This window comes from Clupea harengus, chromosome 23 (genome assembly GCF_900700415.2).
Source record: "Clupea harengus chromosome 23, Ch_v2.0.2, whole genome shotgun sequence".
In the NCBI taxonomy this organism is placed as follows: Eukaryota; Metazoa; Chordata; class Actinopteri; order Clupeiformes; family Clupeidae; genus Clupea; species Clupea harengus.
Genome location: NC_045174.1, coordinates 12,196,252 through 12,218,297, shown reverse-complemented (window position 1 = coordinate 12,218,297; position 22,046 = coordinate 12,196,252). Strand labels below are relative to the sequence as shown.

Here is a 22,046-nt window from a genome sequence, read left to right as displayed (position 1 = left end):
AGAATAGCAACTGAGATTAGAACTTCCGCTCCCAAGAGCCTTTGCAACGGTCATGGTCTTTCTGATTGGTTAAGTTTAAATACAAAACCGCGGAGAAAATCAAACGTGAGAAACGACGCGTATTGCTGTCGACATAATCTGTTTCGATGGATGTTATTGTACACACTCTTCATGTGCCAAGAAAACGAATGTAAAAGGTGTGTTTTATACCTTGTACTGCATTAAAAACAGTCGTACGGTCGAAATAGAGATACCGCTAGATAAACCGAAACATGTTAACAATTTGACGTCACACATACCAGCTTGTTTTATTTTTGTAGCCTTGCTACATGCTAGCCACGCTATTCGTACTAGCTAAGTTAAGTTAACTTGCTTTTCTTGGTACAGTACGACATATAATTGAAATATGCTACTGCAGAGCTCAGCTGTACTTTCTTGCGTTTGCAAATATTAACCTGAAGACTTCACAAAAGGGACTTTTGGTATGATTTTCTTTCTTCGGTAGCGAGAAAAATGATGGAATCTTGTTTAAATGGTAAACCCGAAAGGGCGACTGCTATAACTGTTGAAGATCTGAAGAAAGACTTGTCGGCCGACTTCTCCAATATTTCAACATTATCTCAGGTAAGAAGACAGTATGATTTTCCTGTTCATGTTGGAAGATGAAAGTGGTTGATGATGCACTGCAGTGTAAATTGAATAACTGCAATGCTGGAGCGTCAGCTCCTATCCGCTCACTAACCGACTTTCGTAATGTTTTACTTAGGAGTCATTATCAGACAAAGAACATTTGCAGGTGTACCTCCGCGTAAGACCTTTCAGCAAAGCTGAGCAAGAAGCTGGTGAATCTCAGGTAACGTTGAGGTTAAATGACAGTATAGTCTGCTTACTTTTTTATCTTTATGTACTGCATGTTTGACAGTAAGATCAAAGGGATGATATTGTGTTTGCTTTCTTGTTCAAAAATATATTCCACGTAGCCTGCTAATATTCTTTTGGAAATTCCAGCAATGTGTAGAAGTTGAGGATCCAGATAAAGTAGTGCTAAAGGCACCCAGAACATCTCTGTCGGCCCGACTCAGCGAGAAGCCGGCGCAGAACGCTCAGAGGTTCCGTTTCTCTCAGGTGAGTTGGAACTGCCCTATATATAGCATAGGTATGTGCGAACTCATCGCTCTTACTATATCTTTACGGTGGTATAGATTTGTGTCACATTTGTATCATGTTAAACATATTCTTAGTCTTTTGTAGTGTTGCTAATGGCGATGGCTCCTATTTTTGTGATTCTGATTCATTCCCACATCATCCATCTCTAACTGATGTGCAGGTGTACGGGCCAGAAACCACCCAGCGACAGATGTTTGATGGGACAGCTAAAGGGCTGGTCAAGGATGTCCTAGACGGAGAAAATTCCCTCATCTTCACATATGGAGTGACCAATGCTGGGAAGACGTTTACGTTTCTGGGTGAGAATCAGTCAATATGCATGATGGGCAGATGTTCTTGGAGAAGTAATGAATTATGGTAGTTGAATGTTTTCCTGACACAATCAGAGCCTTTCTTTCCTGGCTGCTTTTGTCATTTACGTTTGGGTTTCCAAGTGTGGCAGCTGAGCTTTGTCTCATGCTAAGAGTCCTTTTATATTCATGGTGCCAAGCTGAGCCCTTTTCTCAGCACAGCATCTTCACTTGTGCAGTCACATCCATCTTAAGTCGGGAACCTTTTTCAGTGACACCCACAGAAATGACATCCAAGGTTTCTTCCTGTCATCTAATTATAGGACCTGAATCGAATTGTGGAATAGTGCCGCGGTCCCTGAGGGTGATCTTCAACAGCATCGAGGGCCGCATCTACACACAGAACAACATAAAGCCCCACCGGTTTATGGACTTCACCAGACTCACCAAAGACCAGCAGGAGGAGGAGGCCACCAACAAGAAAAACCTACTGAGACGCTTGAAAGAGGTGAAGCACATTATCCTTTTACCTTTCTCTCGTTTGTTCTCTCTCTCTCTCTCTCGTTTTCTCTCTACCCCTATCCTTCATTCTCTCTCCTTCTCCACCTCCTCCCCCTTACCAAGGCAATTTTCTCACAATGTTAATTTTGATGTTTTTCTTTTTTTATGTCTAGACTGATGCTCAGAAAAACCTCACATGCAAAACCTTATTGGAAGGCAAGTGTACTCTCCAGTACAAAATGAGAAAAACATCAGTAGCAAACTAGTTTAGAACTACGTGAAATTATTTTATTTAGCAGTTATTAATTTATTTGTTCACTAACTCACTCCAATATTTGTTCACTCATTCATTCCAAACAGGCTCAACCTCAAGTGATATTGACCTGCAGGGAGAGGACGAAAGTGTCAGTTTAGGGGGCGACTCGAACATAACGTTCTCAGTGTGGGTGTCCTTCTGCGAGATCTACAATGAGACCATTCATGACTTGTTGGAGGTGCTGCCAAATGGTCCGCTGAGGAGAACAGCTCTCCGCCTCTCGCAAGATATAAAGGGCAACACTTTTGTCAAAGGTGAGTTTAATCACCCACATACACATGCCTTATGTTAGAAAATAGCATTTGGGGGAGAAAAAAAAGCACTCTCTGAAACCATTACGAGGGATTGTTATGACTTGTTCACTGGTGGCGTTTTGTTCGTGTCAACACTGGTGGGATATTTTTTGACAGATCTTAAATGGATTCAAGTCACCAGTGCGGAGGAGGCCTACAGAGTATTAAAAATTGGACGGAAGAACCAGAGCTTCTCTTCCACAAAGCTCAACAACGTCTCCAGCCGAAGGTGCAGCTTGTTTCAAATATTAACGGTGGTACAGCTCGTAGTGTAATAGCGATACCAATTTTCTTATGTTTGAAATAGCTGGCTTACTTATGAAGAAAGAATTATGAAGCAATGCATGGTTTTTCTTTTGTTTTTGTAAAACACAACAGTGATTAACTAGGTGCACAACATATATAATAAAGTGGATCTAAATTTTCCTATTTCTTTCTTTTTCCCGTAAAGCCATAGCATATTCTCCATCCGCATACTGAGAGTTGAAGATATTGGTGTTCCCCGAGTCCTGACCATAAGCGAGTAAGTGAATATTATATTAGAAAGCAACTTGAAAGGATTAATATGGCCCTAATGGAGTCAGATTTTAGCTTCTGGCCTTGTGTGTGTGTGAGTGATAAATGGACAGGATGAATGATGCTAAGTGCACAAGTCTCTTATTTGTCTAGTGTTATGCCTCTAACACTACATTTTTAGTTGTCTAACGGTCTTGTCTAAATTGCAGATTGTCCTTGTGTGACCTGGCTGGGTCAGAGAGGTGTGCAAAAACTCAGAACAAAGGCGAGCGGCTTAAAGAGGCGGGGAACATCAACACCTCTCTGCTGACCCTGGGGAAATGCATCACCGCACTCAGGCTCAACCAGACACAGCCAAAGTGGGTGAACTTGCAAACACACAATGCAAATCCATCACATGTTCTTTTGTCATATGAACTTAGCCCTTGGCCTATTGGGGATGTAAACTAGCCACGTATTATGAGTATATGAGTTCCACATATTTTATGTTATATTTAGATGAGTGATCATTTATTCATACTCTTTTGGTGCCAAATGTTATTAGGCTATTAATATCTATTTCTATATCCGTTACTTTTACCCATATTATACCCATTAGGTGATACATGAGCTCACATAGATTTTTATATATTAATAAAGCACTGGGGGGGTAAGGTATTTTAAGGTATTTATCCTTCAGCACAGAACCAGACATCTGTTGGACTCAAAGTGCAGATGTCCTAAGCTTCATGTATTTACCACAGATACCAGACACACATTCCCTTCCGTGAGAGTAAGCTCACACACTACCTGCAAGGCTTCTTCTGCGGGAGGGGCAAAGCCTGCATGATCGTCAACATCAACCAGTGCGCCTCCATGTACGACGAGACGCTCAACGTCCTCAAGTTCTCTGCTGTTGCACAGAAGGTTTGTTTCCCGGCAAATTCGTACTCTCTACCTCTTTTGTGGAGCAATGTTAAGATGGCACTTTGCTTAGGAGGAAGTTCAGATATTCCACATTATTCTGTAATGCTCCACTACATGATAATTATCTCTGCTTTTTTTTTTGTCGCATATCTTTGACCTATTATAGAAATTTAACATATGACAAAACCAGCAAAAACACAAGATGAATGTAAATTCTTCCACTAACTGAAGAGGGAAATAAAATTCAAATCAACAGTTATTGTGATTTGTTAAATGATCCTTCTCTCTAGTTTTTTTTTTTTTGCTGTGGCGTTTCATAAATAGCTGAATGTCATTTCTTGCTGTAGGTCGTGGTCCTCGCCGCACGGCCTGTAGTGCCAAAACCAGAGAAGTCCGGCAGAGATGTGTCGTTCATCATCAACGAAGCCGACCGGCGCCACCTATTCGCCAAGCGGAGGAGCACACTCATGGCCTGGGAGACCACGCTGGAGGACGTGCAGGAGGACGAGGGCGATGAGGAGGATATGGAGGAGGAAGAGGAAGAGGAGGAGGAAGAAGAAGAAGATGATAGTTGTGATGAGACGGTGGACGAGGGCACTGTGCTCGAGGCTGAAGATGAGGATGTGCGTGAGGTAGGCTACAGGCTCGATGGAGAGTAATCTAGACATCTGCATTTTGCAGACTCGTTAAGATGAGCGCTGTATTGAACATCATACTGCGTACATAATACAGTTTTGTAAATTAATATTTGTACACAAATCAATCAGTCAAAATTGCCATATTCATTAATGTAAATTGACAGCTCTCACACCTCTCATTCTGTTTGGTGGTCTCTGGCTGAACATCTGTTCTGCATTTGCATTTGTTCATCTGTAAGGAACTTGTGACTAATGCATGAAGCCAGTAGGTATTTTGTATTCCTGGAGACTCTTGGCTGGCACTTTTACAGCACTTTGCCAATATGAGATGACTTTTTCCACTCCAGTCTGTTATGAGCTCTAATTAAATCAGTTCCTGGTTTGGTGCCCAAGTTGTTGAGATGCCACCATGCATCATCCTGTTATGATTACCCAGGAGTGTTCGCACTGATGTGAGACGTGTTTCATTTCAGTCTCAGCGTGTGGAGATTCAGGAGCTGAAGGGGAAGCTTTCCCAGAAGCAGTCGGAGAACTTGGACCAGGAGTGTCGCATCCGTGAGGAAGTGACCTCAGAGTTCATGGAGCTCTTCTCCAAAATGGAGAGTGATTACAAGTAAGAAAACACATGTGTCTATACAGTATGGGTTTATTGTTTTGTTGATTTTGATTATTATTTAAAACTGTAGGGCAAGGTTTAAAAAGGCATTCTAACAAAGAACATGAAACATACTTGCCTGAATTGTGGTTGATTATTTTAAAGCATTTTTAGTTCTATAGAGTCAGCTTAGTAGCATAATGTAGTCGTGCTGGGTCCCAGTCCAAGCTGTCACCAGCTCCAAATGTATCAACGCTAATCTAAAAGCTAGATCTAAAAGCTTGCCCTGGACTCAAACCAACACTGCCTAATTCTTCCAACTACCAATCATCCGAAATCGCTTTAGCCTGCCTACAATAAGCAAACTAACACAAAAAGTTATCGTACACAGCATATCGATAAGCATAGAACAAAAAGCCATCAAGAAAAGCACAGCAGGTCATTATAGAACTCCACAGCATGAATAACAGCGCCTGATCACACAATCACTTGCATAAATAGTATAGATTTCACCATTCATCATCAATGGCACAGTGGCTTAATGTGGTCACAGACACACAGTAGATGTGCCTTTTCCAACATATGAGAGGTAGAATAACAATTACCTTGCTATAGATTTAAATCCCTGAGCACACCTTAACAAAGAGAAAACCTTTAGAAGTTCAGGCTATGGGCCTGGTGCTCAGCTAAGTCTTAAACAGCACAGCTCAAGTTCAAGGTGTCAAGTGTAAATCGGAATTGTTATGCTGGAATATCCCTTAAGTCATTGTACATTTTGACCCCTTATCTCTCCCCGTAGCGAGCGTCTTCAGAAGGAGAAGGAGATCATCGAGGAGCGAGCAGAGAGGCGGCTGGAGATCTTGAAGGACTTGGTCAAGAGGAACGCCAGTGAGTTCACAGCAGCATCCAGAGAGGAGGCAACAGAGGTAAGAGGAAAGAAGAAGGGGGGGGGGGGGGGGGGGAGAGAGAGATCTTCTGACGACCTCGCTCCTTTTGACCATAATTTATTATTCCTTCTGTATTCTCCCAGAGGAAATCATTAATATGAGTGAGTATGACACAAATCAACGGGAAGATTAATGATGATGGGATTAATACAGTGAACAGGGTTACCTGCAAAATGTAGGACGGTACAATTTTACAGAATAACTACTAGGGAAAAACATTTCAAATGCGATATGAATACAGTCCAGGTCTTTTAGCGGATACTGTTAGTATCTTTTTCCTCTGCAGTCACACCACGATCTTGCGTGGGTTAGTTGTGGCCAAAAGTGATTTAATTTGCTGCAGGAATTTTCAAAAATGGCAGTGATTTTGATAATGAAAGCAATTGGGAATGATTTTTTTTTTGGGGGGGGGGGGGGATATTGCAGTAATAAGAGAAAATTGCCATTGCGGAATCCTGGAGGTACTGTCTGTGTGTCTGCCTTTGGTTTTCTTGTCCATGTCATGTAATGTAATTTTATCTTTTAGGTGTGTGTTGCATGTTTATGTAATGGCACGTGTCCTTATGATATTCTATGCTATGTCTTGTTTTGACTGTGACAGGAGGAGAAGATGGAGTTCATGGACAGTATGATCGAGGCCATGCGTAGCGACCTGGTCAAGATCAAACGCGACGCGGAGGAGGCGCAATCCTGCTTGGTGGGGAGCGCGGAGTCGCCCGCGGCCGCCGCCGGGCTACGCAGGCAGGTGGACGAGCTGGCCGAGGAGCTCCTCAACAGCCAGCAGCTCCTGGGCCTCAAGACCAGCGGTAGGTCATCACGTTACCGGAACTTAAAGGTCCTGCCCGAAGGTTGTCAGTTGTTAAGTTTGAATATCACCCCTTCCTTTCCGCGCTCCTGAATCAACGGTGTTGGCAGAGTGTTCCTGGAGCTTCAGCGGTATACCACAAGGGGCTAACTACAATGTATGATTGACTGAATATTGATAAATTGAAGAACCCTTACTTACCTCAATCACACCCCAGTTCTCACCAGCCAAATCACTTTGAGTGAGTCAGTTCCTAAAGAGAACTTGCAACCTCTCCAGTCTATGCAAATCTCTTGTAGTACTAAAGCCCCCTGGCTGCTTAGCTGAAAGTGCACGGTAAATGCATTTTTCTCGGAAGAGCCAATTTCTCTCCTACCGGTGTGTGTGTGTGTGAATAGATGACTGTGTACGACAAGTCATTGAGTGTGCACTGTCCAATTTCCTCCCAGAGCTGGAGAGCATGCAGGCTCAGGCAGAGCACTCCAATCAGAAGCTGCAGGAGGTTCAGGAGGTACTTACATTTCCATTTTCTGCTTCACATTATCACCTCAGTCTTCTATTGCTCTTTTAGAAACTCTCTCTCTCTCGCCTTTCTAGAGGTATGAGTGTCAGACGTTGAAAGTTCAGGAGCTCATGGGGATGTGTCTTGAGAAAGATGGCATGATCACCAAACTGCAGGAGGCTCTGGACCACAGCATAGGGGCCACCACCAAAGATGTAGGTGAACACATAAACACGATCTCAAACACACTCACACGCATGTACATAACTGCAGGTGCACACATAGACACGGACACAAAGACACACACACACACATCCTTTATAAAAAGCCCCAAACAGTCTGGTAACCCTGAGAGTAAGTGAAAAAGGTCAAAGTCTTATTCCCCTCCACCCTGTCTCTCCTCTTCCCCTTCTCCCCTCTTCCTTGCAGAGGTCTTTGATTGACCAGATCAGAGAGGAGATCTTACACCTAAAGCAGAATTGTAAGTGTGGTGCCACTGATGGTGGTGGTGATGATCCCTCTGGCCAGAACAAAGACACCCGACGGGGTTCAGCAGACATCGCAGAGGGGGCTGACAGTCAGGCTCCAGATGATAACGGTATGTGCTCCAGAAACCACAGACACAGACACAGACACAGACACAGACACAGACACAGACACAGACACAGACACAGACACAGACACAGACACAGACACAGACACAGACACAGACACAGACACAGACACAGACACAGACACAGACACAGACACAGACACAGACACAGACACAGACACAGACACAGACACAGACACAGACACAGACACAGACACAGACACAGACACCTTTTGAGAGCACAATCCTGCAAATGTCAAATGGAAATTATGTACTCTTAGCCCCATGCGCTGCTGCCTTTTTTACCCTCATGGTTTTTTATCAGGTCAGTCAATAGCGCTTAAGTATGGGTCTGTTGACACATCCATTTAACGCTGCAGCATTAGATATTCAATGGCAGCGACCCTCACTGGGCTTCAGAGGAAGGCAAAAGAGAAATGTGTCATGAGGCGAATAATTATGATTGTCGGAAACGGGATTGTGTATGAGCCATTAGTGTTTCTCTTTGTTCTGACGATCACTGGCTTTTTCTGTGTATTTGTCGGTACAGAAAATCTGTGCGCTGAAGTGGAGCGACTGCTGGCGGAGACGAAAGCCAAAGATGAGCGTCTGGACGAGTTTGGGCAGAAGCTGTTCTCTCTTGAGCAAAGCGTGCAGGAGCTGAACGCCGCGTTGGCCGACGAGTCGCAGCTCCACGAGGCCACCCTGGCCTCGCTGGAGAAGGAGAGGCAGGAGATGGCGACGCTGGAGGCCGAGAGGAACGCCCTGGCTGAGGAGCGCGACCAGCTGCAGAGGGCGACCGCCGAGCTGACCTCGAAGGTCATCGCAGTTGAGACAGAGGCGAGGGGTCGCGCCGAGGGGACGGCGGCAGAGGTGGGGCGGCTCGGCGAGGAGCTGCAAGCAGCCCAGGCGCTGGCGAAGGAGCACGAGGAGGAGGCGCTGGACAAGTCCAAGGTGGCCGCCACGTTGGAGCAGGAGGTCGAGATGCTCAAGGAGAAAGCCAAGCTGGAGACCAGCCGAGCCCCGAGCGGTGGTCAGACGTTCAGCGAAGCCTTGCAGGGCCTGCAGCAGGAGTGTCAGAGCCTCGCCAGGACGTCGCTGGCAAAGAACGAGCGAATCAAGGAGCTGGAACGGGAGCTGGACAAAGCACACTCCCAGGTCCAACAGCTGGATGACGTCTGCGGGGAGTTGGAAAAGCTCTGTGACCACCAGCAGAACGAAGCCCGGAACCACCAGGCCCAGCTGGACGCCGAGCGACTGGCCCTCGACGACGCGAAGAGGCAGCACAACGAGCTCCAGAAGGATGCCCAGGGGCTAAGGGAGCAGCTGGCCTGCAGGGAGGAGCAGCTCCAAGCTGCCAGGGCGGCCGAGGAGAGAGTGGCCGAGATGGAGAGGCAGCTGCAAGAGACCGATGCCCAGAGGCACGGCCTGGAGGTGAAACTGAATGAGGCGCAGAGCCAGCAGAAGCAAGAGGCCACTGCGGAGCAGCAGGGCGCTCTCATCCAGCAGAGAGCCGACATAGAGGCAGTAACTAGAGAACTCTCAGAGTAAGTTGTCCCATTCTTTTTGCTTAATGTTATATATTAGTATAATAATTAGAGGCAGAGTAGTAGCAACAGTAGTAGTAGTAGTAGTAGTAGTAGCAGCAAGAGGAGGAGGGATATTTGGAGTAATTGGTATAAGGGGGACTAGTAGAAATAATCCAAATAAGTTGTATTAGTTGTAATTGTAGTGAGTGTTACAAGAGGTGACCACTTGGGGGGAAAAAAGTATTTTTTGATATAAGTTGTCAAGAATTGGTCCTGACATCAAACTGGGATTTAATTCACAGGTTGGACTCCATATAATAGTGTAATATAATATAATGTGATGTCTAAGGTTTGAGGTTGAAACACATCAATAGTGAAAAGAACAACCCTGCATGGTCCCCAGACTACTGAGAGTTCAGCACCACAGACCTTAATCATTTGAAATAGTGTTCCTATCCTAAGGGGAACTTTTTATTTCACAGTGTTGAAAAATGAGGCAATGTTTCTTATTCAGGGATGTTCTTCCTTTTAACAGCCGCAAGGAACAGGTAAAGGAGAACTTGGAAATGATCAAAAACCTAAGCCGAGATCTGAAGCTGAAGGACCGAGACATCTCGTGGCTGAAAGAGCGACTGCGAGAGCGTGAATCAGAGATCGAGCAACTGCTATACAAAGTCAGTATGAGTTACTGACAGAGCTCTCGCCTGTGTTTTTCCTAGCCTATAATACCTGCATTAAAGGTTATTCCGTGACTTGACATGTAATTTCTTTTAATCCCTCGCCCACCCTCAGATAAGTCGGATGAATGACGAGAACAGCACCTTGCAACGACGACTAAGTGACACAGAGAGAGTCAAGAATGAGACCCTGATTGACCTGCGGTTGAAAGATCAGACGATTCTCGAGCTTAAGACTGTGAGTTCTCTTTTCCCCATCACTCGTCGAGTATGCTACACTGACGATCCTTATCGTGCATTGATTAATGTGTCTGTTCCAATTCTACTCCGATGTCTTACTTTTCAGGAACAGCCCAGCGGCGTCCAACTGGAAGAAAGTCCCCAGCACTCTCTGAAAGTCGATCGAGGTAAGGAGTCTAGCCAACGTCAAACACCAAGCTCAGATTTCAACATTTCAGTCTGGAGGACATTTGTAAACCCTGTTGTTTTTTGTGTTTATGATCTGTTTTGTTTTGTTTGTCTTTTATTGAATGTTTCCATAGATCTCCTGACTAAGCAGCAGTTCATCCAGGACTGGCGGTTGACGTTGAGTGAACAGAGAATCCCAGCTGAGCAGGTGCTGGAAGCCAAGCTGAAGGAGATTGAGTCTTTAACAGCAGGTAACAGTCACATCTTGCACCCCCCCAATGCCCCCCTTGCATTGGAAATCATTTGAAGCCCCTGTTTTTGTCTTGTTCTTGCCTTCTCTCTCTCTCTCCCTACATCTTTTCCCCTCCCTTTTCTTTTTCTATACATCTCTCTCACACACTCTCTCTCTCTCTTTCATAGAGCTGATGAACCTGAAGGAGAGGTGTCAGCAGGAAGGCCTCTCGCCGAGCCCTCGTGTCGAGACTGGAGAGCTCTCAGACAAGAGACCAGACGAGACCAGCCGAGCTGAAAGGGAGGCCAGCATGAGGGTAAATCTATTTTGTGTTGATTGCTGTTAATCGACAGACTTCTGTCTGAGGGCGGTGTCAGGGTCCATTATGTGTGGATTGCTGTTAGTTGACAGATTATTTTGTGTCTATGTTCTATTCTTATTTAACTGATTCAGAATGGAATGTTTTAGGATTTGTCAACAGTCGGAAGGAGACATTTTTTGCTGGCTTCTTTTTGTTGTTGTTGTTGTTATTATTTGGTTTCTTGTTTGTTTTCAGGGGTGCAAACTCGTCACCTTTCGGCGAAATTCGCCGTTTTTGATCCAAAATAGGTAATTTGTGTGATTTGTGTAGATCTGCAATAAAAATATTTTTAGGGGGGGGGGGGTCCTCCAAGTAATCTGCGAATGCAAGCTGTCATGAATATTTTTTTCAAGCTTGTTCGTTTGGCCAACTCCATGTCACCATGACAGGCACGCTTTTTATTTCGGGTCTTCTGCCTCAATGCCGTAATAGACAGGTGTATTACAAGACATGTCTTTCGGGTGAAAGCGCTGGTTTCGAGCGGCCTTTTTAATATGGCATTTACGGTAACGTGTGACGTTGGTACGCTGCAAGAACGTTATACTATCTAACGTAGGCTAACGTGCTCAGACAGTTGGCTGACAGACGCCTTGCAAATAACATCAACTATTTTTGCTGGTTACAATAACGGTGTTATCGGATAGTACAGTGTCTTTTTCTCGGTAACTTTTGAAAAATCTAAGCGTGAAAACGCCGAAAAATTTACATTTACTTAAAAGACATAGCCGTCAGCCGAGTTTGGTCCGGAGTTTAGCTGCTAAAGTTATCTTCTGTCCTGTCGTTTGAAGCAAACCTTTTAGCTCTGGCATTGGTCTCCCATTATGTATTTATCTATCACTTCACTGGATTGGAAGTCCATTTTCCAGGCTATCGCACGCCCCCTTCATTGAGGCAGAGGTTAGGTTTGCCTCCCCTATATGCTTTTTCACTGTGGTTTTATGACAGATCAGCAAGACTAAATAGCTTCTTCACATACGTGAAATGCATTACATTACCTATTATATGGATACAAACGACATATAATAAAAGTGTCTACAAATATTTCAGTGATGACAAACAATGAGAAAGCAAAAGTCATGCGCTCAACCCAGTGTGTGAGGGATTGCACAATCTGAGATGAGGCGCAGCTCGTCGCTGCCTCACCTCGCGAGTCGCCTCTGTTTGAACAGGACATGTTCAGCGATTTTGATTATAAAAATGATCGGAATCGTACAAAAAATGTAATTTAAGTAAAGATCAGTAGATCCATATTAATATTTATTTTATCATTATTTGTTTTTTAATTTTCATGAGGTATGTGTATGACCCGTTTTCTACTGCCGGGCGCTTCACTGCAACTGAACAAACTTACCACTCTCCTATTTCAGAATGAGAGAATTTTAGGAGGAGGATGCCATTACTACTAATTCTTATGTAAAGTAGTATTTATTGTTACACCATGTTTTTATTGCTCTTAGCTTGACTGTTCTCTCCCTTGTACGTTGCTTTGGACAAAAGCGTCTGCTAAATGACTAAATGTAAATGTAAATGCATTACTGTGGCTCAACTAGGACAAGGCCCATTTGCACCTGACTCCTGACAAGCTAGACTCAAAGAGTAATGTAAAGGGAAAAGAATATGTTTTCCCACTGTCACAGTTTTTCAAGAACACGGAGAAGCTAGGCCATGCCTGATGCAGCCTCTGTTGATTTTCTGTTCCTATAGTTGGCCCTTTTTTTTTTGCTTAATACCTGATGGAGATCTGTGACGTAATGTGCTTTGGTGATATGAAGTGGACTGGAGTGGGTGGTCGGGAGGGTATTGGGGTGGGTGGTTGGGTTGGCCTGTGCCCGTGCAACATTCAACACAGGAATGTTTATGATGAAATTGTTCCCAGAGCACAGCATTGTTTACAACAAAGTTATTCATAGATCTAGCCTCATAATATATTCCCCCGGGGAGCATGCCCCGGACCCTCCTAGGGGGTTCGCATCGTTGTCACCTTTTTCATCCCTGATGAGTTTGCACCCCTGTGTTTTTCTCCCTTCCTGTGGAATCCCTTAGCAAGAACATCAATCTGACATAACTAGTCCTATGGGGCCAGGCATATTCATTTATTTACTTATTTTTACCAACTAGCTGTGTTTATTGGTTTAGAAATAGACTCTAGAATTGTGCAAATATGAGCAAACAAGGCTATAGGTGATGCCAGGCCCAAGTTGGCTGACAAATGAACATGAACTTTGGCAAACTCGGGCCGGTTTCAAAGAGTATTGGATGAGCGTTATGTAAGAGAGTTATGTAAACTTGGCTAGTCAGTAGTCACACAGACTTAGTTCACAACTTACAAATTAAAGTAACTAAACTGAAAAGAAAAAAGGGGAACTTCTTACAAAATGCTTTGCTCATAATGAAGAGTGGATCTATACATTGCTATCTCAATTCATTGACAATACTTGCATGCTGTGCAGGTGACGCAAACTAACTAACGTAAAGATGCACAAAGTAGGTTATGAAGTGGCATAGGGGAGCCTGATTGAGCTCAGGGATTTAAGAGTGGCATTCCGTATCTTGGAACGTAGAGCCATACAGTGTGGCATTACATTATCACTAGACCAGTGTTTCTCAAACTTTTTCAGACCAAGGACCACTTAGCTAATAAAAAAAAACTTGCGGACCACCTAACTAAATAGTATATCTCCGGAACAACAGGCCTCCTACCCAGACCTAGCGCCAGACAATTGTTAGCGGCACATGGTTTTCGCGGGTGGGCTCTCCTTTTTTACATACTGATAGGCTAGTTATATAGATATGACAAGCTCTAGGCAAAGCATCTGGAACCCTGCTCCATGCGTGACTTGGTTATGTTACAAACTATAGTTCGCTCACAGCCTCATGCTCCCATCACACACTCAGACACGCCAATGTATCACACAACACAACCAATAAACACAACGATGCGCATACCGACCACACCACCGCATTAATTCACTACCAACAGAAGGCTAGCCGACTGGCATTAATATAGCCATCCTAGTAGTCAACTTTTCATAATTAAGATTTGTAAATGATCTAACGTCACACAACACAGAATATAGTTATCATCTTGCTGTCTCCGCAGCGGGAGAAAAAAACGCTGTTTGAATGCAGCTCCGCGGCGTGATGATGCCAACTGCGGCTGAACCATCTCGCCGTTGCACCTTCTCCTACTGTCTGTGTCAGGGGCTTTCTCATTTAATTTTCTTTTCATTGTCCCTGTCTTAAGCCACCAATCCATGACCTTGTTAATAGATTAGGCAACTCTTTAATAGATTTGGCTACTACTGACTGTGTTCTCTTCGTTCTGAGTTGTATGTTAGAAATGTCGCAATAATTTACTTTTGGCCGTCGCGGACCATTACGGGGCACTGGCGGACCACCAGTGGTCCGCGGACCACACTTTGAGAACGACTGCTCTAGACCAATGAGACGCTGTTGGTAGGGTCGGATAATTTCCATCTCAATAAGATATTCCATCTCCCCGCTAGTAGAGTGGCAGCGGCTGTGAAGTCAGCCTTGTGTTTTGGCATCAGAAGGTTGGGAGGCAGAACGCCAAAGAAAATGGTGACGGGAATAGGATAATAAAGCAGATACAATATTGACAAGTTCAGCCCAAAAGTTGTGGCGAGAGAGATCGAGACAAGCACATATGAATGAAAGAGGCTGGGGCTTTCTGGCATTGGTCACAGAGGGGGCTTGTGTGGAGGTGAATGTTAGAAGGCTTTTCCTTATTCCGGTGAGTACGGTGGAGAATTTGAAACTGTGTTTGGCACAGAAAGAGTAGGAATGTACTCAAGGTTTTCTCCCAAATGTCCTCGTCAAGCTTCTCTCCAAGATCCTGAAATCTACTTCTATTCAGGGACTATTTGTCTTTTATTAATTGGAATGAGGCGAATGTCCCAGCAATTTATCACCAAAAGAAGTGATGTATATTTGTGCCCACGCCAAGAAAACCGGAACCGGAAAAGCACAATAGGTCCTTTTTGAGAGTGACCATGTATGTTCTGTTTGTTATTCTCTGTTTTGATTCCTAGTTGTTTCACTTGTAGATAACTGGGGGCTCCCCACTCATAAGGCACATTAGTTTTGGGTGCTTCTTGCAAGAACAAGAAGAAATTAAAAAGCAGGCACGCAGAGTTTTGGCCACCAGAGCCGACCAAATCTAAACACATCCAGCCTCTACAAATTGCCTCGTCAAACCACTTCGGCAGCAATGTGGCAGCAATAGTGGGGCGACAGTGGTACAGTAGGTAGAGAAATCGTTTAGCAATCAAAACGTTGCTAGTTCGATTCCCTGTCGAAGCGTCCTTGAGCAAGACACTGAACCTCTAATTGCTCCTGATGTGCAGTGTGCCATCAGTGTAAATGTAAATGTGTATACATTGTAAGTCGCACATATGTAAGTCGCTTTGGATAAAAGCGTCTGCTAAATGTAAATGTAAATGCAATGTTCCAGCTTGTTTGCCTATTGCTTTGCTTGGATCAGCCGAAGGGGTGTGGGGGTATGGAAAGTGATTGGAGAAATTTGCATCCTGTCTCCACTAGATGGAAAACAAGCATTCCCCTCAGACATGTCCAGTCACACTAAAGATGGCTTTACTTTTTCTGTGTGTGTGTGTTGTCTGTCTGTGTATGTGTATGTGTCTCTGTGTGTGTGTGGTGTGTGTGTCTCTCTCTCTCTCTAGCTTCCCTCTGAAGTGTCTGTGGAAATTGACTTGTCTCTGTGTGTGTGTGTGTCTCTCTCTCTAGCTTCCCTCTGAAGTGTCTGTGGAAATTGACTTGACGCTGTGTGTTTTCACAGTGCGCCCCTGCAACCCCCGTTTCCCTGAGCAACGACGTGCAACAGAGGTCTGAGGAGGAGGAGGAGGTCACAGCAGAAACCCCTTTCAAACCAGAGGGCGCGGAGCAGGGTAGCACAGAGCTACACAGCAGACTCGCCGGGCCTCAGGGAGATACTACTTCCCTGACACAAGAGGTCAGTGTGGAGCAAAGATTGTCCATAAACTTTCCCCTTTATTTACGGTGTTTGCACTCTTCTTAAACATTGCTGGAAACTAGAATGACTAAGACCTTAGCAGGATTAGGGACCTGATAGGAACTGTAATTTCATTGAAACTGCTCATCAAATGTTCAACATAGAATGTATCAGCATAGAAGTACGTTGGATGTCTTTGGGACAGAAGGTCTCTACAGCATCCTTGCTCAATCAAACTGCCTACCTGCTTCTCACGCATCTAGCCACCAGCAAACCTCCACCACCACTCTTAAAGAAACAGTCTGGCTAGGGAACGGTCCACTGAGACACAATGGTCTCTCCCTACTGTCGGGAGCAGCCCCCGGCCCCTCGCTCTCCATCGATGGAGCATGGCTTAGCGCCGGTAGCCTGCTGCACGTCTGTGTTGTACCGCGTGGTGGACTGGGGATTCAGTGAAGCGGAGCTGGAGTTTCCCCTCCACTGCACAAGCCTGAGCAGGGAAGTGTGGAAGACGAGCTCGAGTCCACTTAACAGGTCGCAGGAGGAGCCGGAGCGATGCTGGAGACGGCAGCGGGCCGCCTTGGGGATTCCAACTCCGGATGTTTCCTCAGGGTTTACTCCTGAAGCCTTTTCCATGCAAGGCAGCGGTGGTTTACAGTTCAGAGCTTTTCCAAGGCGGGCTGCCTTCCCCTAGCAACTGCTTTCCCCTGCCTGAAGCAGCTGGTTTTAGGTCCCCAGTGGCCTGCCGTTGCCCTTTCTCCTGTCAGTGTAAAGAGGTCCTGCCACGTGAAGGCCAGGCGTTGGACTTTGATTGTGAGAGGCTATTTGAGACGCACGCCATTAGGAGCGTTTATCCCCACTTCTACCCTCAGGATATGACCGCCTGAGGAACCAGGGAGCCAACATGATATTAATTTAAAGATAAATTTGGGCATTTTTGTCAAAATGAAAAAAAAAAAAAACTTATATGCTCTTATATGATGGTTCCATTCAGTTTGAACAAAAAGAATGTTCCCAATAGTGCTACATAGTACACCTGAGTCTGGTGGGTTATCAGTTAAAGTAAGCCGTGTATTTGAACAAAAAGAATGTTCCAGAAATAATGGGGAAATCCTAAGGTGTGTGACGATGCAGAAGGCATGGGAATCTCTGCCCTCTCCGCAAGACTAGCCTCTACCTCTAACTCTCTCTAACTCTGCCTTCAAAGCAGAGCCACACTGCCTCATTGTTGAGGACAGCTGAACCAGCACTGAACCCTGTCTGTGCTCACAGAGACCCTGATTGCAGACCAGACAGTGTTTATGGTTTTGCCTATTCAGTGTCAATAGGTGGGCAGCCATAATCGAATTTTGGTCAGTGGAAACCGTAGGAGAATCACCCTTTCATCAGCACCACAGTCGAGTGGGGATTCTGTAATGAATTGCTGGTCATGCATTATGCATCTTGTTAGCTTTGATTAATTCAGGGATGGTGCTGTGTTAGTAGAGTTAATTTAGTTTAAATTTGTTAGGTTTGCCAATTGGGTACCTGGACAAGCTAAGGGAAATTGAATCTCCTTAAGTACGAATAACAAAGTATCCGTTTTATTTGTCTTCTAACAGACCAATTACATTGTGCTGTTTTACAAGAAGCTTAATTTAAGAGTAAAAGGGAAAAAAGTAATTGATAGGTTTTAGTCGATTTAAAATAATTTAGTTGGTAAAAATGAGTGGGGACTATCATTTTCTCTGTGATGTCAGTCTCTTGCTGCTCAGCTTGGAGAGAATACCATTTCACTCTCAGTTTGGTGCCCCTGCATACCCTCTGTAGTAGTAGTCTGGTATGCCTGCATACCCTCCGTAGTAACAGTAGTTTGGTGCCCCTGCATACCCTCTGTAGTAGCAGAGTCTGGTATTCTCGTTGCATGACATCTCTGACCAGTATTTCAACCATCTCCAGGTCTCGACTCTAGACTCGCCCGAGGGGACTTGGTGTAGTGCCCTGCTCCTGCGATTCCCCAACCAGTCGGACCTGGACATCAGTTTCACCCCGCCGTCGGACCGCATCAACAAATGGGTCCAGTGGGACAGCGAGGAGCGGCCCCGGCCTTCACCCAAACAGACCCGCCTGCGACGCACGTCCCGCAAGAGGAAGAAAACAGAGGTAGGCGAGGAGCTCAGCAGTGAGCCGCACACTCAAACCCTGTGTTTTTGTGTGTGTTTGTGTGTTTTCTTCTGGGATTTTATTTATTTATTTATTTTTCAGGTGCACACTATAGTTTGACAGCAAGAGAAAAAAAAGCAGGGTGCAAATAGTAAAGGCACATTTTCAGTTTTAAAATATGTTACCCTGTTTTCCACTGCCAAGCTAGTGGCCAAAGTGTACAAGAATTAGAACCGTAGTGGGTTCATATCATGAAAGTTCTTGTTCTATTTAATTTCTACTGACCACCAGAGGCGCCTGGATGTCATCACGTTTTTTTGTTTTGTTTATTAATTTAAAACCTATACTGCCCCAATCCCCGTACACTGAAAGGCCTTTTGTTGAACATCATTTGCAAAATACACAAAATACCAGTTGAGGTGTATCCTGGACATCCTTTGGTGGATTCAGTGCAGAACCAATGCATGGCTCAGAAAATGCACTATGAAAATTTGTGTTAGTTCATTTAAGAATCATTAACAAACTTTAAATCATTAACCCCTTCAGCAGGGAGTTTTCAAAATTATAATAAAAGAATGGATTCATCAACAATATGACATTCCACCTTATATACGATGTATCCACATATTCTTCTAGAACGTTCATGTTACAATTTTAAATTGTAAAACACAGCGATGTGATGGTGCCGGTGCCTGCTGAAGGGATGCATATGAGTGATATTCACTGGAGAGTAATGGATTACCCCGTCATTTAATGTAAATAACACGTGTGTGTGTGTGTGTGTGTGTGTGTGTGTGTGTGTGTGTGTGTGTGTGTGTGTGTGTGTGTGTGTGTGTGTGTGTGTGTGTGTGTGTGTGTGTGTGTGTGTGTGTGTGTGTGTGTGATGCGCAGGGGCAAGTGCAGTCTGAGAATAGAAGTGAAGACAAAACCAAAAAGGCAACTCCCCTGAAGAGACTGTCCCAGATGAATCATCAGGAGGTAAGGATGAAGTGCTCCCCCGTACCTTCTGGAAAGACTTTTTGAGTGTTTGAAAAGTTTACTTGACAACCCCGCTGTTACCAAGCAGACCTTTGTTACCAAGCAGACCATACCATGTAGATAATGTCCACAGTCCACTACCAGCTTGACTTTCTTGCTAGCAGCATGTATTTCTTTCGGTGACTACTGTCGCATAGCAACAAACTCCTTCAGGTGGAACTACCACTGTCAGGAATGAAAAAGAAATGATCTACTTTTCATTTTACATAGTTAAACTCTCTTCATGAAGCCGTCACAACACTCATGTTTGTGTCTCGCCTTAAAAACCTCCCATCAGCCCACTTAGTCTGGCATTCCCATATAGGGGGGGGCAGCGACTTATAATGATGTTGTCTGACGGTGTCACACTGCAGTGCCTTACTTCTACTACTTGTACTTTGGTACCTGAAAAGTTTCAGACTGTAGCTTTACAAAAAAAAAGAAAAAAAAGACAAGGACTGCTTATCTTGCCAATATGAAAAATCATCATCAATCTTGTTTCTGATCTGTTTTTCCTCCTTTGTCGAGACGTAGTCAGTGATTCCGTTTGACGTTTTGTGAACTCTCTGTGTTGAAAGCACTCAGCAATCTGTATTACATAAACACAGTATACACTTTAGCCTGTGCTGTACACTGGACTATTTTGCACGTTATGCTGCTGCTCTTAAAAGGAATCATGATGGCGTACCAATTACATAAAACCATCATATTTGTGGCAGTCGATGTAAAACCGCTTCTCTGTGCCCTGACACCTGTGGCGTGGTTTTGTTCCCTCGCTTGTCAATAGTCTCCCACTGTGCTGGGCAAGGCGGCCAGTCAAATAACGCAACAGGGATCTCCAGCCAGCCTGAAGAACAAAACCTCTCAGGGCGGAGGCTTTCAGACCGGCGGCCACTTCACTCAGCCCTCTCCAGTCATCTTACGGAGCAAAGGTTGGCAGCCGCTGTTTTCTTGTCCTTTGATCGAATGGCCGCAGGTGTGGGTGGGGGTTGGGGGATTTAGGGGTGTGTTTGTGTTGGTCAGAGAGTGAAGAAAGTGTCTCGGCTTCAGCTTAAGAGACTTAGGCTTAAAAAAAAAAAAAAAAACACATCTCATGATGTATCTTTGTGCTATTCTGTTGCGCTAACCTAATAGTGATTCTTCCCCCCCCCCCCCCCCCCCCTGCACACACGCGCACACACACCAACTCCTCTTTGTTGCCGTGGCAGCAGCTACCACAATCGGAAAAAACCTGCCCAGCAAGTCACCGGAGCCACCGAGCTCCCAGATTGCTAGGCCCCGCAGGACCAAGCGCAAGCTGTACAAGGCTGACCTCTTCGCTCCCGTGGACATCGGCAGTCCCAGTCCCCCGGTAAGTGGCTCTTCCCTGGCGCCGAGCCAGGAGCGAGAGCTGGATATTCATGAAGTTGAGCCACTGTGCCTTCCAAGACGCTGCATGAATAATACATAAAGGTTCCGCATCCATACATTCATTTCAAATCATGACTGCTGGAAGTGTGTTTGACAAATGTATTGTCGTGTGTGTGTGTGTGTGTGTGTGTGTGTGTGTGTGTGTGTCATGCATGTATGTATACTATTGCAGTTGCACAGCTTTCATTCATTTGCTGTGTTTTTTATTTTTATTTATTTTTCTCTCCATCTTTTTCGGGAAAGATTACAAAGTTGTCTAATGAGACGGGAAGGGGCTTCAATCGTCAATTTGACTTGGTTTGTTTCCCTCTTCGCACAGGTCCCTGACCAAGACGACAAAGAGAGCGATCACTTGATTATTAAGCGGAAACTCAGGAGCAGAACGGCGAAGGTCTGAGACGGATTTCAGGCTTCAGATTTCAGGCTTTTAGCGGTGTACAGTACAGACCTTTGTGTTTATGTAAAAAAATACCCCAAATTAAACGTTTTTACCAATTGTTTTCAAGAAACAAAACAAAAACTCATTCTCATTATTTTATTACTTTGTGTGTGAGATTGGTTTCCCTCTAGAGTTTATTCCAAACCATGATTTTGAAGTCTTTTGTGACATAGATTATTGATTACCACTGTAGGCATTAGGAATACAATAGTTTTATGCAAATATTATCAAAGTAACATTTGATTATTGCCACTTCCTGGGAAGAATATTAACTTGATGAAAGCCACAAATGTACAGCTTCACAACTACTGCGCTCGCTCAGTGTAATTAATTTCTTTAATATTGGGGCAGTTTATGTATTTGACACTTGAGTTTTTCAGAACATATTTGTAGTGGTTTCAGTAGAATTTTAATGTACTTCAATATTGGTAAGGTCAGAAGGGGACTCGTACCCTCTGTACACTCGTGCCCATGTGTGCGTCGTGAATGAGCAAATCTCTTTAGAAAATGTTTCTTATTTAATGAATTTAAAGACTAGATGCTCTTCACATAATTCTGCAAGTTCATACAAAGTTCCACCCAACCTTGACTTTGTGAAAAGCCAGGTAAGCTTGTTGATAAACTACAATAATAAGCATGATATAATAAGGATGCTTGCTCTGTCATTCACACGCTGACGTTGTTTTGCTAGGAGAATGAACCAATGGGGGTTCTTTTATTAGGAGGTTTACCACTTACTCGGAGTTAACGTATCCAGGTTTGTCACTAAA

General features: G+C 44.5%; 1 protein-coding gene across 3 annotated transcripts; it reads left to right on the top strand.

Annotated features, from left to right (window-relative positions):
* Positions 1-97: 97 nt before the first annotated feature.
* On the top strand, positions 98-21,350 carry kif20bb (kinesin family member 20Bb). Of its 3 annotated transcripts, XM_031561294.2 has the most exons (31): positions 98-197; positions 506-624; positions 767-853; positions 1,009-1,125; positions 1,328-1,466; positions 1,781-1,965; positions 2,132-2,174; positions 2,319-2,528; positions 2,685-2,796; positions 3,019-3,090; positions 3,293-3,442; positions 3,827-3,989; positions 4,337-4,621; positions 5,101-5,240; positions 6,022-6,148; positions 6,771-6,975; positions 7,424-7,485; positions 7,572-7,691; positions 7,906-8,074; positions 8,619-9,615; positions 10,133-10,271; positions 10,390-10,512; positions 10,621-10,681; positions 10,817-10,933; positions 11,103-11,230; positions 16,095-16,268; positions 18,207-18,410; positions 19,302-19,388; positions 20,215-20,359; positions 20,636-20,778; positions 21,157-21,350. In XM_031561294.2, exons 2-31 carry the CDS (start codon positions 514-516, stop codon positions 21,232-21,234), a joined length of 4,893 nt encoding a protein of 1,630 aa, XP_031417154.1. In that variant the 5' UTR covers positions 98-197; positions 506-513; the 3' UTR covers positions 21,235-21,350. The 3 variants fall into 3 exon arrangements, with proteins under 3 accessions (XP_031417154.1, XP_031417155.1, XP_031417153.1); XM_031561295.2 differs by having other exon boundaries at positions 118-624; positions 20,639-20,778; XM_031561293.2 differs by having other exon boundaries at positions 118-624.
* Positions 21,351-22,046: the final 696 nt, after the last annotated feature.